An 18,945-nucleotide genomic window follows, 5' to 3' on the forward strand; every position below is an offset into this window, starting at 1 on the left:
GTCAATGATATTTCTAAACCTTTTTTTTTTTTTTCATTATGAAGCTAAAGCATCATGTTTTTTTGCTTAATTTACTGTCCTCTCTAATTTCTTCTCATCCTTCAGTTCCCCTTTATCCTGATCATTATCTTTGGAGGGGGTGAGTTGGGGACAGAAGAGTACAGGACTTAGCTTGATTCCCTGGACTTCTCTTTAGTAGCCTGCTAATTTATCTTTTGTCTCACTTTGTGATATTTAGTGCTAGCTGTGAGAAACTACGCTGCTCTCTTTGAAAATCGTCATTTTAGCGATGCGTGATGAGAACTATTGTTTATCATGTGTCCAAGGAGAAAGTGGTCCAAGTGTAGTGCAAAAGGTCACGATTCTTTAGGTAATTTCACAAGCTAATAGTCAAAACCTTTGGTCTGTCCCAGACATACTGATTTTTGTATGAATAAGATGATTTATTGTCTGGTTACCTAACTCAGTTGGTTAAGGCATTGGGGTAAATAGACATGAGACCATTGTGCTGATAACAAATATGATGCTTAATTTAATAAGAGGCTGTAAATGTAAAGTATAGCTATGTGCTGCTATTCAAAAGGATGCTATCTTACTAAAAGGTCTGTTTCCAAAACTCAATGAAAATACTAATTTTCTGTTGCTTTGAAGAGTTTTTGGATCAGACTCGAAATACCCATGTGCATGAAGACTGTTTTTAAGAGGTAGAACGTTAGCTAGATGTCTGCAGCCATTTGTCTACAGTTAATTTGCAAATGTTGAGATATCTGCCAATATCTGCCATAATTCAGGTTATTTAATGTCAAACATGTAAAGGTGATTGTACTCTCTTGTGCTTTTTTCTTTCTCCTTTTTTTTTTTTTTTGTTTTTCCAAATTCTGGAACTGTGTTACTGAGATTTATTAGAGCTGTGTTGAGGGAGTACACACAAGATATAACTACCCTTTCATTATGAAGCAAGGTAATTTAAAAATCTTTATTTTGATCCTTTCTGGTTTATGTCTTGGAAGGAAGCACTTCACGTATGTGCTTTCCTAGTTGTGCTAGAGGGGAAAGCCTGCATTACTTCTGAATGCAATTTGTCCTGTTAAAAATTCATTTTGATTTTTTACTTGTGACTTGCCATGTGAGAACTCTGAACCATAGTGAACTGGATACTTTGTGTTTGCTAAACGGCCACTCTTGTTCCTTTAATAGTACTCTATTGATGGGGGGATGTTCACAATGAAAAATTACATTGAAAACACAATCTAAATGTTCCAATTTTTGCATTAAATCACTACTGATTTGGTCCCAGTAAAGATACTCAGTACATTTATTTTGCAGAAACAGCTTTATTACTCAGTATATTAAAATAAGCAGTAGTATCCTGAACTTGTCCTTTCCCGTATTTCATTTGGGGTCGCTGAGATACAGCATTAACTTGTACTTTGTAGATGCCTCTTTTAGGTCCTCTAAATCCTTACTAATATACATATACCAGCTATGTAATTTGTAGGGTAGTTTGTGTCTTTTGGTATTCCCTAATTTTTATAAGGGACATATTATGACCTGACTGTAGTTTGGTTTTAACTGAAATATCTTTAGGTCTTTTAGGCCTTGAATATTTGTTGGTTGTGATGACAAAGAGCTGTTTGTACTTAAAGGTCTTAAACGCCCCATGTTCGGCACCTTCAAAGGATATCTTAGCTGAGTCTTAACGCTACAGATTGGTAGTGTAAGACCTTACCATGCTAGACTGGTGAGGTGTGTCTGATCTGAGTTGCATTGGTAGATGCTCTTTATGGAGATGCAATTAAATTGCTAAAAAAAGCTTATGGTTAATATCCCTTATTTTACCAAGGTGGAACTGAAATAAATGCGTCTTGCTGATGGCAGCTTTGTGCATACTTGGAGTGTATATATATACATATCGCAGTATAATTGCAATAATAGACACTGCTAGGAAAGTGCAGCAGCTACAGATCTAGTCTTGGCAAATAAACACGGTTTTGTGTGTTTGTTTTAAAAGAAAACATACAAATGACTTTGTTTCCTTGCTTTCTGGAGAGCCATCTGTAGTCTGATTTCCCAGGGAACCAAGCCATGCTCAGGCAGTGTATCTGCCCTTCCTTGCCTAATAACTTTTGGTCCCATAGAGTGTTTAAAGCAAAATTTTAGAAAGCTTAAAGATCCTTTGAATAATTAGGTTCCTGTGAGCACTGAGCTTTGTGAAAGGGTAAGTATCCAGTCAGTGGGCAAAACTGGAGGGACTTTACATGAGAGAACCCTTGAGAATAGGTGGGAAAGAAAGTACAGGACCCAACTCAGGGAAAATTTCAGTGTGGACTTGTGTTCTGCCGTGGTACGTTAAGTGTTATGACTTCTCACAGAATTACTAATCTGCTGTGTAGAAGAACAACCTGTATGCAGCCTGCAACCTCAGAATAGAACGTTAGGAGAATTTAAGTGGTGGTGACCCGTCTGTCCCAGGGTGACGTTTATGCCTCGTGTAGTCAGGGAGCTTCACAATTTTACTTGGTTATACGATCTTATAATTTTTAGGAACTGCTCATTAATGTAGTCATGTTTAACATGTTATGGTTACAAACAAAGACAAGAATGTATGTACTCATTTCTAATTAATTTGTGTAATTATGTTTTATAATCTAGGTGTTTGCAAAGCAGAACGTGGTACACCCCATTTACTGTCTGCTGTAGCTAATAAAAAATAATAGAATGAAATAAATCTTGAAACTAACTTTAATTGTAAGTATAGATTAGTTGTAAATTATATCTTTGTTATATTTAGTTTTAATTCTGCAGTGTTGCAGGTTTGTAGAGCATACCAATTAGTGTAGTTATTCGAAGTAATGATGAGTTAATTACTGTAAACGCTGAATGTTTTACTCTGACAATTTAAAATACAGTATTGAGTTACTTTTTTAAAAAATATAGGACTAGAAATAAAGGTAAAAAGGAAATAGTGACAATAATGAGACCGGTTAATAGTATAAACATTTTTTCAGCATTCGAAGTGATAACGTAGATAAGATGATTAAAAATACATGAAGAAGGAAAAAATATAACAAGAGTAAAACTTCAGCAACTCAACTAATACCATTATAAACGGTGACACAAATGAGGTAAACCTATATATTTCACTATGCATTACTGTATGACTTGAGAAAAGGCAATTTGACTGGATTCATCTGAAACTGATTAGTGTTCTTCTAACACTGCTTATGTTCACTGGCTGAAGCCTCTCTGGCTTTGTGACTCATCTGGCGCTGGTTGGTAGCCCTCATTGTCAGTAGTGCTTCTCTGCTACCTATGGCAGTAAGTGTTGTCAAGTTTGTTTTTGTGAATATGTTTAAAGAGTAGAAAATGCCTCTAGCTTAGAGTAGAGTGTTTTCCTTTCTGATGAACAGTAGTAAATCCTACCATTTTGAAAGCTGGGTAGTATACCTATGAGAAATGAGCTGATTCACAATGTTTCCTTGAGCATGCACACTGTAAGAGATATTAATAGCTTCCTTCAGCAGTGTCCCACTTAGAGGAACTTTGAAATGCAATATTTCATTCGGTCCTGGTTAAATTAACCTTACATTTTCCTGTGAAATGGCATGACTACCTAGAGAAAATTTGAAGTGTACTATGTACATTCATACTGTAGGGGGAAAAAACGGTATCCAGGGTAGTATTTATGCATTAAATATTTACTCTTCAATCTGGAATTGGTTGCCTCCCAGTTGAGTGCAGATTTGGTAATGGAAACTGGTGTCATGCACTTCTCTGGTTGCCTTTTTAAATGAGAGAAATACTAAAAACTCTGGAGTCAGTTCTGGTGACGTTAGTGATAGGTTGGATTTTTACAGTCAAAAGGCTTTACTTTATAAAGTGGCAGCAGAAGAGTGTTCCTCTACTCCTTAAGAATGGTGCAGGGAGGCAAAAGCTCTTCCACTCCTGGGGGGAGTTTTTGGAGCCCTCGTCTGCACCAGCAATTCGCAGCCCTGTAAGGCTGAAAAAAAACACGCACAAACCTGAAAGTCCCAGACATTCAGGTTCATCTGTTTGGTAATGTTATGACAGAAATCGTTACCAGTTTGATAGATTTATTTATAAAGACTTGCTTCAATATTTAAAGTACATCTATTCCAGCATTCCTCATTTCAAGCTCGGCTGTGGATCAAGATGAAAGAAAAATTAAATTGTATATTGAAGAGCTGTTAATTGAACTGCACTGCATTTAGCGAGGGAGCATCAGCTTCAGGCAGTCAATACTACAGAGAATTTTTAATGTACTGTATCACTAGATTGTCAGTTTGTATTGGAGAATGCAAACAGACCGCTTCGGGTGGCGATAAAGCCCTGGAAACTTTTAAGTTGTCGAGGGGAGAAAATGTTATTTTCCTTTGATATGTTGTGACAAAGTTGTTGATAGAACGAGGAGCAACATTTTTTTTAAGTGAATATTATTTAACTGTCTTTTTATTGATAAAGTCTTATTGCTAGGTATTTGTTCTTTAAATGGGTGAAGATTGTGTACTGATTTTTTTTTTTTTAAAATGGGAGCAAAACAAGTTCCCCAGAATTCTTGAACTTGCACAAATGTTACTTTGCAATTTGAGCAGCTCTGAAAGTCTCATTTAAAAATATTAGTTCTCTCCAGATATAATTCTAAAAAATAGCATATCAAAAAGCTTTAGAAATACTTTAGAAAAATGTTATCTCTCTTTCCTAAGGCAGTGTTAATTTCTTTTGTAGTTAATCTTTTGTGCTGGAATTTAGTACATTTATAGTTAAAGATTCTTTTAACAGCTAAATTATTTAAGCACGTCTTCTGGGATAACATGGTCTGTTTGGTGTTAAGTATGAAATACTTTTTATTTCATTTTCTTCACTGATAAAAATGAAATAACTAGAGGCATTTGTAGAACCAGAACAGATTTAGGGCTATGGTGTTGGATTAAAGATGTACTATTCTAAGACATAGCTTGTTACAGCTGTCACGCTTCGGGATAAGAGTCTTCTTACTTTTGGTGGTCCTCACAAGGCTTAAAGTCCACCTTCAGAAAAACCATAGTGAGTCTGAAACTTCTTAAGTATTTTTAGATTCAATCTCTGGACGTTTCCATAGGTGTGGTAGGTCTCATGTAAATAGTAAACTTGAAAATGCCAGACGTTGCTGGTGCGTTGTCTTCTCTTGGAGTGGAAAGATCTTAGAGGTCTGGTTTAGTTTGGCCCATCTATGGCAACTAAGACGACCAGGAGTGGCTTTTTCATGCCAGCGCTCAACTAATACATAGTAGAAAAGAGTTTCGTTTTACTTGGAGGCAGGCTATGTAACAAGCTCTCACAGTAACAGCAGTTCTGATTACAGCAGGGACTTGACAAAAATGTTTAGTAGTGGGAAGACAGTCTTTACTAGTATGAAAACATGGGTGGCTTCAAATAACTTAATTTCCCCATGATACTGAAAGACTCACCAGAATTATAAATGTCTTGTGACTCCAAAAAACAAAATAGAAAAGCAGAATGCACTATGAGTTAATACCTGACTTTGCTTTGTTAATCTGGGGTCCTGTGGCCAAACTTTCTGCAGACATGACAGCTGTTTAGGAAGGTGAAAGCTATTTAAATATTTCATCCCTTGGCTGCTCACCCTGGTAGGCTGATATTGCTGAAGTCAATATGGATGTTGTTTATATGCTGTCAACTTACTGTTGTATTTCTCAGGATTTTGTTTCCCCTTAATAAAGTCTTTGAAAGTTTCCTACCATGTGGAAAACGGCAAGAAGGGAGATACGGCATATTGTGCACATTCTGAGGATGTATTTTGTCTTCCAGATTTCAAAAGGCTAGGATCTAGATCAACAGTGTGTGGTTGATTTAAAGAGCATCTTGGAAATACTTAAACTTGGACTTGCACGCTACTAGCGTCATTTTTCAGAAAGATTACAGTTACTGAAATAGAAGACTTAAAAGCTGTATGAGAAAAAACCCTACTTTGTATTAGAAGTTATTATTTTAATATCTGTTTTTATGCATATCATGCTGTATGAATCTTATTTTGGATATTTGCTTGAAATAGTAATGTCTGGCAACATATTCGGTGGTTTTGCTGCATTTGCCTGCGTGAGATAGTATTTGACAATGCGAATACATGCGGCAACATTCAAGAATCCTTTACGTGACAGCTTGACAATCACAGTAATTAAGAGAATTGTCTGAAGCTCTGGGAAATGGAATAAATCAGAGGTCAGCTTGAAATCACGCAGAAATGAACTAAAATTCTTCAATTCTGTTTTTATGCAGGTAAATCTGGTATCTTCTGCTTAGTTTGCAGTTGGCTGATACGATGGTCTAATTCTGAGACCCCTTGTAACAGAAAATAATGCAGGTTACGAGAGTAAATCCATTAAAGTAGATGAAAGAAAACCATGCAATTCAGATGACCAGCAGCATCAGGTTTCTGTACTGTGTTATTTTAGTATTGGAAGAACTGAAACTTTCTGTTGACCTTTCTGCCAACATTAATGGCTTCACTTCGAAGTGGGACTTTTTTAAAAAAAAAAAAAAAAAAAAAAAAAAAAAGAAAGTTAAGTTGGGTGGCTTCCCTGTGACTCTATGGTAGTTAAAGTTTAAATGTTAGTAGGCTTCAAGAAGGTGTGCATGCGTGCTTTGGTTTTTGTTTTTTTTTTTTTTTTTTAGACTACCAGTTAATTTTTGCAAACTCCTAATCTCTAGGCAATCTGATTTAAAAATCTTATGTTACATGTTTCTTTATGCACTGTGTAGCTGCATGAGGCAATATCTTTAAAATGTAAAAAAGCCTACAAAATGCACAGTCTGATAACAACAACAAATCTAATCTAAAGTGACAACTGGGAGACTTTCCCAGACGTTTTTCTCTTTAATGTAACATGACTTTAAATTGATGCAGCCCCACAGTGATTGAAAAACTCTCAGAGCTTGTCTCCCATGATTACATTTCTGATGTGTACAACTTAATTTTTTAACTCGGTGAATCTCACTTTGCGAACGAGCAGTTTGTTTATGTTTTAAGAGGGTGAGTTTCATTGATGCAAAAGCAATGGAACTGTAATACTGCAAAAAGTAATATTCCTGATAGTGATCCTGGTCAGCAGCATAGGCTTGTTTTTTATCTGAACAATGCAGAAGTCATCTGGTGGATAAGGCACTGTATTGAATCCTGGTTTGTACTTATCTGGTGAATTTAGTGTTAAATTAATACTGAATTAAGAGTAGACAAACCTTGGGTAACCTCTCCTCTCAAAATACCTTTGTTTAAGCATTTTAAATCTGCTTAAGGTTCTTTATATCTTGAAAATTGGTTCATCTTTTGAGTTTTATTGAAATAGGATGTCTGTTATGTGCTACCTTGAGCCAGCAAAAAACCAAAAACCTGTATTTGGGTTCCTGAGAAACATCTTTGTGAAACAAGTCACTTCAAATTTAATAATGCACTGAAACAGTACGTGTCTGTGATTGACAGAACATTTTATAGAGAGAAGTAATGAAGGATAAAATTACAATATTTTTGATTGTTATTCCGTGGTTATATCTGGAGCTGTGGCTGTAAGTTGACGTTTGGATTTCTGGTTATAATTTAGGTAACTGATAGTAAACTTTAAGTTAACAGACCCACTTACCATGTGGGAAAGCAACACGCCTCCTTTACTCAAGGCTACTTTCTTATATCCTCCTCTCCCCAGTTACTTCATCTCTCGGCCTCTGAGCTACCGAGACAGTGCCATGCAAGGTCAGTACTGGGGCTGTGTCACCCCAAATGGGAGGGGAATGAGGCATCCACAGTTAGGAGCGCAGGCAAGTGACAGTGTCCGGAGCTGAAAGGAGAGGAGGAAGATGGAGGAGGTGGCAAATGTGCCTGGTAACGTGGAAAGGACAGATAAGAAGGTCAAAACACTTATTTGATACTGGCAAAGTTTCTGTTTAGAATATAATCAGAAAAACAAGAATTGGTTTGTAAGCTTCAAAATCAAGTAAATTGTTGAAAATTGTATTTTTTTAATAAGCCTTATTTTATTCTAGCTTTCTCTTGGTATTTTTCTAGTACACAAGTACATAACTTTTCCTTTACCATTTCATTTACCTTTTAAAAAGTCTACAGTCTGAAGAATGATATATTTAAAGCAATACTTTATAATACATAGAACAGCTTCTGGGGCTTCCTTCTAGATCTATGTGCAGAAAAAATGGTCATATGTAAGAAGAAATGGCCTGTGGTCAGTTTTGTAATACAAATTCTAGAAATCTGTTATTTATTTCTGTGTTGCTACTCCCAAAAGCAGAAAATGATACCCACGGGTAGGTGCAGTGATTGGTTGATATCAGTTGGAAATAAAAAGAAATAAAAGCCTTTGAAATGTAGTAAGCTGTGTTTTATATCAGTCATGCATCATAGTGTGTTGTACTTATGAGATTGTGCCTGATTTACGCTAGAACAGTCAGGGTTTCAGAAGACTGTGGATTTAATCCATAAAATGGTGGACAATATGCAGGACGGTTAATAAGCACAATACATAATCTTTCTTGAAGGAGAAAGCAGTGAGGTGAGCGTTGCAGTCCTTGGGAACGTTTCAGCTGCCTTGATTAAAGATAATAAAGCTCTAGAGGTGCTGGAGGTAAAAAACTGAATAGCAATTTTATTAAAATGTCAAATGTTTGGAACAGTACAATAGAATGTAAACCGGAGGAAAATAAATTAGTAATTTAAGATATCCAAAATTGTCCTTTCCAGAAGCTGTAGTAACCAAACATTTTATTTGATGCTTTCAATTCTTGAACACAAAACTTTTTTTGTGATCTGCATTTCGAAGCATATCTGATGGTGATGAAGGTGATTTCAGTCCTGCTTTCCAATCCTTCCTCTAGTTTAGTTTGCATAACCTACTTATTAGAGTATTTCACAGTAGATCTAAACTTCATTAACAGCTCAGAGCCACCAGGAAGGTGGTTGTCTTGCCAACATGGTCAAGTCATTGGCCAATATAAACGTGAATCTAGAGACTTCCTGACAGGCACCCACAAGCTGCCTGGAAATTACATACATGCAAACATGTCAGAGTGCGTAGTTGTATTTTAAACTAGCTACTTCATCTGTTTAGTTGTATAAACCTAGTGTCTGTAAGTCCTAAAAAATTTGTTGCCAAAAAGCTAAAGTTTTGTTTGTAAGAATGTAGTGAAATCTTTGCCTTCTGGAGAATGATTTTTCAGGATCACTACTTTTTTTCAAAAAGCAAGTAAATATTTAATGTTCCTTTGTATTTAATTTGTTTGTGAAATTAAACAATTTAGTATTTAATTGACTTTTATTCTCTGCAATTCCTGCCTTGCTTAAGCATAACCTGTTCTCTTCATGTTGCTAGTTTGTTAAAGGACCGTTCTGGTATATAAAAACCTGGGGAATCAGCCCTACATTTCAAATAGTTCAGCCATGTCTTTGGAGGCTGATTCAAATCACGACCAGTTCAGTTATTCACTCACTGGATCGGGCTCGCGAAGTCCTCTATGGAGTTGGAAGGGATTTCTTTTTTCTTCCAGTGGTGAACAGCACTGCAATCACTTGAAGTTTTTCTTTCATTCTCTTTCCATGCCCACTTATAGAGAAATGGTCAAGAAATTTGAATAATGGTGATTTCCACCTTTACTCTTACCGCCAAGTTGCACAGACCTCTGAAGAACAGCCTTGGCAGAGCTGTTTTCTGCGGTGCGTTGGTGCAGGTTCTCGTGCACAGCCTTTCTCCATCCCATCTCTCACCCTGCGTTCAGCAGCCCGTGGGGTTTGCATTGAGACCTAACCTAACCCATCTGTACCAAGGTGACTGCGGGTTTATCTGGATTTGCCCTCCAGGGTATTTTTAATTAGATATAAAGGAATGAATACATTACTTTAAATTATTTTGATGAAAGAATTCTTGCACTGTCATTAACAATGAGTTAAATGAGCTAAAACTTCCCTCTAGTTCCCTATCTTTTGATGAGGAAACAAAGCAGTTCTTTGCATGATTAAGATTTGTGGTATCACGCCTGAAATGAGAAGCTATAATATATGCTTTATAATTTGTGTAGGTTTTTTTAACTCCTGCATAACCACTCCTCTTCTTGCAACTATTTTTACAGCTGGTTTTGTCATGTTTTCCTTTGATTTCAGACGCTGACATCATAAGTTTACATCTATGTTTTTATTTTTCCTTTATTGCTAAGGAGACTGATTGATTCCTCAGGCACCTCAAAGAGAGCTGGCCTTGAAAATTCCCGAGGCTCTTTAAAAACTCCCGTTGAGGGTGGTTTTAGGCTTTTCAGACCGAATATGAATTTTTGATAGTTAGCGATGATTAAAGCATAGCAAGGTGTCTGAAAACATGCGGAAAACTGTAGGGCAACAAGCTAATCCCTTCAGTCACTTGAAGTGTGCCCTGAGTTCAGAAAGCTTATTTCCAGTAGCGGTTTTACAGTGGTCTGCTGGCATTACAGCCTAACAGCAGTTTCAGGAACGTATACAGAGAGCAGTTAAAGAAACAATAAAGGTTATTTACTCTCGGAGAAAGATGATTATTCCAGCGAAAAAGAAAGGGATGAAATTTTGTTGTTGGTAGAGCTCCTGGCCAAATCTCAGAATATCTTGTGCTGTAACAACAGCCTGGTCTTGGTTGTTACACAGCTCCTTGTAGAGTTCAGGCAAAAGAGCTGTCTGTGCCAAGAGTCAAGTGCCAAAAAAATGATCAGCTGGTCTTTAATATCTTGAGGCTTTTTAAAAGAAAGGTGTAATCGTTTGCCTTATGGATTTTGATTCATCTCAGTTTTAACCTCTGCCTTGCAACCGTGAAAAATCATTAAATATTGCAAGATTCGGAGTTTTCCCAGAAAAGTTGCAGATGCATTATTACATCCATCATTTTGTGAACGGCAATTGATTTCTGTATCTTAGAGCACGGGACCCACCGCGCATCACTTTGAGCGGCTGTTTTGGAAGACGTAGAGCAGAATAACTGAGGAATTATATCTGGGACGGGTGGGTTGTTGACATGGGGTATTTTCCTGTTGGCTTTAACTTCAATCTCGAGCACGATAAAAGCTAGCATAATTGGCATAAACTGCGAGGCTGAAGATGGCAGGTTGTTTGAAATATTGGGTAACGCAAACTGTAACACTAATACCTTAAGAGTAGCAAAGGTGCATATTCTGCTAAATAAACTTCAGTAATTACTTTAGGGGGTTTTCCTTTGCAACATTGTAATTTTTCTAGTTTATATTCTTCACAGACTGCTGACCACAGTGACAGTTTTGCTGTTCTTGTATAAAATAACTCACACATGTGTGCACCTGGTCTTCATTATTGTTCCATTGCATATATGGTAATGGCAGAATGGGAAATTTTCTTTTCTGATTTCTGCTGATGACGCCTTGTTTTAGGTACAGCACTTTACAAATACATTGTTCATTAAGTGTCAATATCCATTAAGCAGCATTAACAGGTGAAAGAACTGTACAAAACATTCATGTCTTTTTCATAACAGGAAAGTATTTACTATAAAATGCTAAAAAACCCCAAACAGACAAAACAACCCTACTTTAACTCTTTTGAGCTGTCAACGATATGAACATTCTTGCTTTTACCTTACTGAGGCAAATATGTTTGCAATAACAAAGCATGAACAAATTCCAAGAAAACCTTTGATAAACAGTATCCATCTGTATAAGATACTGACTAAACAGAAACACTGAAAACCACACAAAGTTAGCATAAAAAGTATAATGAAAGCATGAAAGTATAATTAGAGGTATGTTGATTAAAATCTATTTTTGGCTAAGTGAGTTGACTTCCGTGTCTTAGTAAGCTAAGGCTAATTTCGCTCACTGTATTTTGGAAAATCTTTCTTCTCATTGATCTTTCTTTTTTTTTTTTTCTTGCAAGGATTTTTGCTAGAAATGTGTGATTCTGAGAAGTTACTTCCAAACCTACAACTTGCATGTTTGACTGCCAAACAAAAGTAGTGGTGGGGAGGTTGGCTAACGGCAGGGACACGTGGAGACCTCTCATCTCTAAAGGGGTGACTGGAGTGTCTGGATAATACGGGATCTCTGTCGAATGCCATCGCTTACGGAGGTGGTGTGTGACTACAGCACCAGAAGCTGGCAGGGTTTGGACTGTGACTTTTGAAGAGTGGTAGGTTTGTTTTCCATTTCACGCACAAGAAATGCAATGTGCTTGAGCTAGGATTTCTGAGTGTCACCACGAGATGTCACTATTTTGTTAGAAAAAAGTCTATCCAATGGCATGAATATCTGGAAAATAAATTATATAGCCCTAAAGGGTGAAAATATAGGGATTTAAGGAAGAGAATTCTCTAACGTCTTCAGTTGGACCATGTGCTACTGAAATATGCACAATGTGTTGATGTTAACGTCACTATTTCCAGGTTTATTAGTTTTCTAGTTTTCCAAGCTGGAAGGACTGTAACAGGCTTTAACTCATGTATAGGTCACTAAATATTTGGACTTGAAACATGGCAACTGAGTGAGATATGTCTTTGCCGTAATCTTATTTACAAAAATAGAAGATACCTAAATATCTCTGTCATGTTGCCTTGTGGAGGGTAGAGTATAGAACTACCCACCGTCCGTCGGTCACGCTCCCTGCTGACATGGAGCAATAGTGACATCCTGTGGGAAAGATTTAAAAAGGAGACAGACAAAAGCTTGCTTCTGTACTCATCCTGGATTCTGCTTGGATTTATCCATGTAATCTTTTTATTTTTTGGAAGCCAGTGTCTCAAAAGTAAATGAACGTCCATTCTGAACTGTGATTAGAGCATCATAACTTTCCATGCTTTATGTTACACTGTTTTGGGTATGGAGTTATCGATTGCGTTACAGGAGTGCTCACTTTGATCAGAACCGAAAATTCAGAAATGTTAATACAATTTTGCAATTATATAACTTGCTAACATGCTAGGATATTTCACATGTGTTTTTTCCTCTAAAATTAAAGATAACATTTAGGGTTTACTACATCTTTAAATGGGGCCCAAGTAATTTATTTAAATTCTTTTAAACATTTTTTAAATCTAAAGCCATGAGGAAAAAACTTATTTTTTTTTTTAAGTACTACTAAATTTAATAAAAATGTGGGCTCTAAAGTGCCTTAAAATCTCCTTCTGATAGCGGAAGTAATGCCTGAGATTCCTGTATTTCAAGCTACATATAAAATTATATACTTGTATTACAAGATTGCAACAGAAATGAAAGGAATTTGACATTATTGGGATGATGAGACTTCGGCTGCTGAGTAGTCTAGGTGCTTCTCGTTACTTCCCTTAATTTTTATTAGCCTTTTTTTTTAAGCACGGAATGAGAGATTTTCTAACTGATAATTTTAAAAAGAGAAGTATTTACACCTTGTGTTGTAATTCGCTGTAAGTCTTCCAATAAGAAATATCAAACTGTTTCTGGGATTTTTCTGAGCACTTTTCCCTGGTTTAAAAATATAGATGGATAAAATTACAGCACTATCCCCATGTGAAAGGATTATTTGCACATCTGTCTAAGGTTAGTATCTCTCGTGTGGTTATCAGCATCCTTCATTGTGCTTGCTGAAAAAGGACCAGATGATGAGTGACGCCTTGCGAGATTAACTTTGTATTGGTGGTCATTAAACAGTGTGAATTTTTACAAACTGCCTGTTTGTGATACAAAAAAAAAAAAAAGAAAGGAAAAAGAGAGACGGAGTATTATAATAGTTGGTTGCACATACAGCATCTAGAATAGACTTGGGCTACTGGTAACAAGTGTGATGGAACAGTTGGTGAACAGAAGCATAATAAATAGCTATCAGTAGGTAAACTGACACTTCTGATGCTGTCCAAATTTGTATTCATTCAGCGTTAATAAAACAGTTAAAGTAGAGATATCACTCTTTTTTAAAGTAAGTTAAATTACTTCTGAAATAATTGCTGAAGGAAATTTCCCTTTATGTTTTAACTGAAGAACGTGTGAAGACCACATAGTTGGTGTGTCCTTCCTACCACTTTGCGGTGACGTTGACAAAACTAATTTAAAACAAATCTGCTAAATGTGTTTGTAGCCATTTTTCTAGGAGAGTTTAAACATGTCATTAACTTCAAAGAGGTGAGTGGAGGATTCTTTCAGCATGCATGTGAAGGACTATAAAAGTGATTGGCAACCTTAAATTAAATTTTGAATATTTTAGTGTAATCACCGTTAATTTGGTTTTGCAACCCATTCCTGGCAGATATCTGTAGGAACCAGATGGCTAAGTTGTGTTGACTGGAAGCAGATTTTCAGATGCTTTTTACAGAAGCTCTCTATAATTGATTTGCTGGCAGATTAAGAGTTACTCATGAGATGTGTTTTGTTTTGCTCCTCTGTTTAAAAAAGTATACTGTCTTGTGCAGCTGCACTTAAATTTTTCAATCTGCAAATAACATAATTTGTGGTGGGGATCTGTTTGTTAGTATAAGAATACTTGACAAAGATTTGAAAATGGAGAACGAGTAGTAGTAATGAGTCAAATCCTAAAGCTTCTGCTCAGATTTATGGAACATTTTTATTGAATTTTCTGTTTAAGTTGATAGAATTTCACTCTCTGAAGACTTAGGCTTCTGTATTTTAACTGAATAAATGCGATCATTTTCATGATGCAACTCTGATCTTCTCGTGCCTTTTTTTCATGTTGTCGTTCTGGATTATTTTATCAGAGTGCTTTTTCTTTCACATATAAAACCAGTTCAAATTAATCTTATCATTCAAAGTTGTATTTGAACACTTCTGCAGAAGGAAATAGCAAAGCTGAAACTTTCTAGAGTTCATGACTGCTGAAGTTTACATGGATTCAAGAGCAATTAGATTAATGACAGGAAATATTTAAAAAATTGTTACACACCAAAGTACTGTCTCTGACTCTGGATGTCCTGAGCTTAAAACTTATTAGAGAGAAGGAGAGTATCCCAAGGCAGTGTCACGTTTTTGTATTCTTCCTTAGGCATTGGAGAGTGAGAACTCTGCTTCTGTGAATACATGGGTATAGTCTTTAATTATATATGATATATTTATTTTTGCCTCAGGATTTCTCTCATAGCTTGTGCAGGCAGGATTTGAAAATTCGAGGGCCATCATGGCAGCCTGTGTTGTGGTAGAGAAGATGTGTTAGTAGCAAGATGGGTGACGCTGTAAGGTTCAGCTAGTGCTTCTCTTACTGCCACTTCAACATTTAACATTAACAACCAAATTTTCTTCTACCCCTGTGAATTTAACCTGCAAATGTGGCATCTAGAGAATTGGTTTTCTTTTGGAGAATCACAGAATGTTTTGAATTTGTTTCTGATCCAAAATTTTAATTTAAGTTTTAATCATATTCAAAAGAAAAACGTTAAAAGAGAACACTTGTTTAAAACAAATTTCATTTTTGTTTTCTTTTGTGGTTCTTTCCTTGTGAGACGATCGTGGGATTGTGTGGGCCAGGAAATATTCCTCCTGTCTTGTCAGAAACCTGTCAAATGTTCATTAAAATATACTAAGCGCTTTAATATTAGCGTTTAGCAGAAAATATGTATCCGTATAATGTAATAATGGATGTAGAGAGCTATAACAAGTATGGGGCTGTGGAGAAGAAAGTGTTTTTAAAAAAGAATAAATACAACCCCCCAAAACCTTCTCATCCTGTGAGTACTGATGTGAGTTGGCTTCTTTTTGTTATGGAAGACATTAGTGTCTTCTGTAGTTAGAGCGGGGGCCCAATAATTGCTCCAACTTGAGTGATGAACATTTGATAGCTTCTTGCGGCGGGTTAGGCGGTAGATGGATGAGACCCAGTTCTTCTGAAAATCTGCTGGTTAAGTTTCAAAGGTATTCAAAGTTTCAGTATGTTTACCTTCTGTCTCTAAACTACTTTTTGCTTTATTGTAGTTGAAATTATTCATTCAGAGGTTAACTTCAGTTTTATTGGATTATTTGTTATGAAAGATGACCCTAGATTTCAAAACTTCATAAAGTATGATTTTGTATACTGTTCCCAGCAGCCGTTTAAATTAAAAGCTGATGAGGTCTTGGAGATCTAACTTAAACATTTTTGCATTATTTTTAACTTAATTGAAAGTTGATATACTGTCTTTTTGACCTGGTTGCTGTAAAAAGCTACATTCTTTGGCAAACATTAACCACTGTGTGTGGTCTAAACAGATATTTGTCAAACACAGACTGAGCCTTGCCTTGGTTAAAGACGACTCTCTCCACACATTTCCTAAGCTATAATGAACATTTTTATTAGTGTTTTCACAAAACACTACAAAGTTCCAGTAAAAATAGAGCACAGATCCGTTTGTACGCAAAGCGTTTGGCATGAAAATTTCCTTTGATTTGTGTTCCTTATTGTAGTGAATGTTGTATTGTTCATTTTGAAAGCAAAAGATTCTAAAGTTTTAAAGTAACTCAGTTCATCATGTTTGAGGTACTGTTTATGGAAAAAGTCCCCCCTCCACCCCAGTATCGGTGAAATACAAAAATCTTTACAAATATATTATATTTATAATATAAATATATTTCTCTGTAGAACATGTGGGGTTTTTTTCAGAAATCACATTTTGATCTCTGAAGTCATTGGCTGGATCAGGAATTGCCGCTGTGCTGAACACCAAGGTTAATGGTTCTAACGTAGATGATTCTTTAAGTGAATACCTTTGTGAAGGTTTGACTCAGGGGAGAATATTTTATCGCTACTACCCATATGAACTAGGGCAATATGGGTAGTTGCAATATGAGTAAGAATTCTACATGGTACTATTTATGACTTTTAAGAGAGGATGGGTTTTGTTTTTATATGTACAAAGGCTCTTGATGTTGCTTATATTTTCTACGGAAATGCAGACAAATTGGTTTTTAGTGTCTTGTGTGTCATCATCTCCAAGCAAATGGGTTTCAGAAACCTTAATTTCATAATTTGTTTCAAAGTTGTAGCTATAGATCAAGTTTAAAAAACATAATGCTTGTACCCAATGTACTCTAAAAGTTTTTTTTCTGTTTGCTTTCCTATTGTCTTAGGTATTTTATTATTTTTTTATTCGTGAGGTATCTCCTCCCCTCTTTTCATTCAGCATCTCTTTTGCCTGAGCCATTAAGGCATACTACAGATAACAGCAAAACATAAGATACCCGACAATATATGTTGCACTACAGATTAAAATCTGGCCTTCAAGGCAAAACCTTACCCTTGTATTGCAGCAGATTGCTCCAGTCCTTGGAGACAGTGCAAAAGGCGCTCCATCGATGTCTGTCTGGCTTGACTTTTGTCTCCATCTGATCCATCTTTCCATGCTGTTTCTTCTGTCTCGATAGTCTTTCCTGACATAGCTCATGTTTATCTCCTGTATTTTTTTATCTGTTAATCTGACAAATATTTCTTACTTGCTTTCTCCCTTGTCCTCCCTATCTCATACACTGAATACTGCTAGAGTGTAAAACTACAGGCATTTTGAAGTGGACAATGATAAATGAGAAGAACAACAGAGAGACAGAATCATAGAATCGCTGAGGTTGGAAGGGACCTTTAAGATCATCGAGTCCAACCTTTAACCTACCCTGACAAAAGCCACTTCTAAACCATGTCCCTAAGTGCCCCATCTACCCTTTTTTTAAATACCCTAAGTCTCTGACAACAAAACCCGTAGTAGAATCTGAGTTCTTTGGTTGGGGTTGGATACTCGATAGCTTTGGAAGTCACCAATTTATGGAAATGTTTAATCATAGAATGGTTTGAGTTGGAAGAGACCGTAAAGATCATCTCGTTCCAACCCCTCTGTCCTGGGCAGGGACACCTTCCATTAGACCAGGTTGCCCAATGCCCCATCCAGCCTGGCCTTGAACACCTCCAGGGATGGGGCAGCCACAGCTTCTGTGGGCAACCTGGGCCAGTGTCTCAATGTCTCTTTCTTTCTAGTATCTAATCTAAATGTCCCCTCTTCAGTTTAAAACCATTACCTGTCGTCCTATTGCTGCACTCCCTGATGAAAAGTCCCTTCCCATCTCTCCTATAGGCCCCCTTTAGGTACTGGGAGGGGCTATAAGGTTTCCCTGGAGACTTCGCTTCTCCAGGCTGAACAACCCCAATTCTCTGAACAGAGCTGCTCAACACGAGGCACACGTTTCAGACTTTTGGCCACATTGGTTTTCAAGGTGTTGAGAAGACAGAGCCCCCACCCGAATACGCAGTCTAAGTTGTGTGAATGCTGGGGCACAGGGCTTTGCCTACAAAGGAATCAGCTCAGGAGGCTCTGTGAAAGAAGTGGGACTTAAAGAGGTATTTAAACAAGGAGAACAGATAGGAAACTGTTGAAGGAGGAGAGGTTGACATGAAAGAGTACAGAGCGGGGGTCAAGCATGGGGGAGCAAAAAACCATCATGGAATAGGAAAAATACATTGAAAGATGTAAAGAGGTTGTGTAAGAAGGATTAGAGCAGAAAAAGGTAGGAATGTGAAGACTATCTATTTTTCCATGTGTAAAGAAAACTTGAATGTGATATTTGAAGATGGATTTTTCTTTCTATTGATTCTCCCTCCTGTCCTTGCCTTCAAGAGGAGGAAAAAAGTTTGACATCTGCCCATCCCTTTCTCTCACAATCAGATTGGTTTTGGCTTCTGTTGTTTACCCCATTTCCAGAATTGTAAACAGGATTTAAAGTTTTTAGCCTAACCTCAAATCTATACAGGAAGCATTGGCTTCCCTGGTGAATGCTGTCACTGAGATAATGTATTGCGAGCTTTCCTGGGAGAAATAACACCTGCCAATACCACCAGTTATTTTTTTGCATCCTGTTTTGTTTAGGTTAGCAAGATAATGGTTGCAATTTAATTTTATCTTCTTATTAGACAATTCCTTTTGACTGCTTACAAATTTTTTTAAGCTA

General features: G+C 36.7%; 1 protein-coding gene across 7 annotated transcripts in view; it reads left to right on the top strand.

Annotated features, from left to right (window-relative positions):
- WWOX (WW domain containing oxidoreductase) overlaps positions 1-18,945 on the top strand; it is a 531,552-nt gene that overhangs the window by 40,400 nt on the left and 472,207 nt on the right. The window contains exon 6 of one of the 7 annotated variants that reach the window (XM_054197839.1): positions 11,942-16,598. The exons of the other annotated variants lie outside the window; for them this stretch is intronic. Within the exon in view, the coding sequence (XP_054053814.1) occupies positions 11,942-11,953 (12 nt within the window). The 3' untranslated portion in view covers positions 11,954-16,598. Of the gene's footprint in view, positions 1-11,941; positions 16,599-18,945 lie in introns of those variants that run through there. 7 annotated transcript variants of the gene reach the window in all.

The sequence above is a fragment of the Rissa tridactyla genome, chromosome 4 (assembly GCF_028500815.1).
Source record: "Rissa tridactyla isolate bRisTri1 chromosome 4, bRisTri1.patW.cur.20221130, whole genome shotgun sequence".
NCBI lineage: Eukaryota > Metazoa > Chordata > Aves > Charadriiformes > Laridae > Rissa > Rissa tridactyla.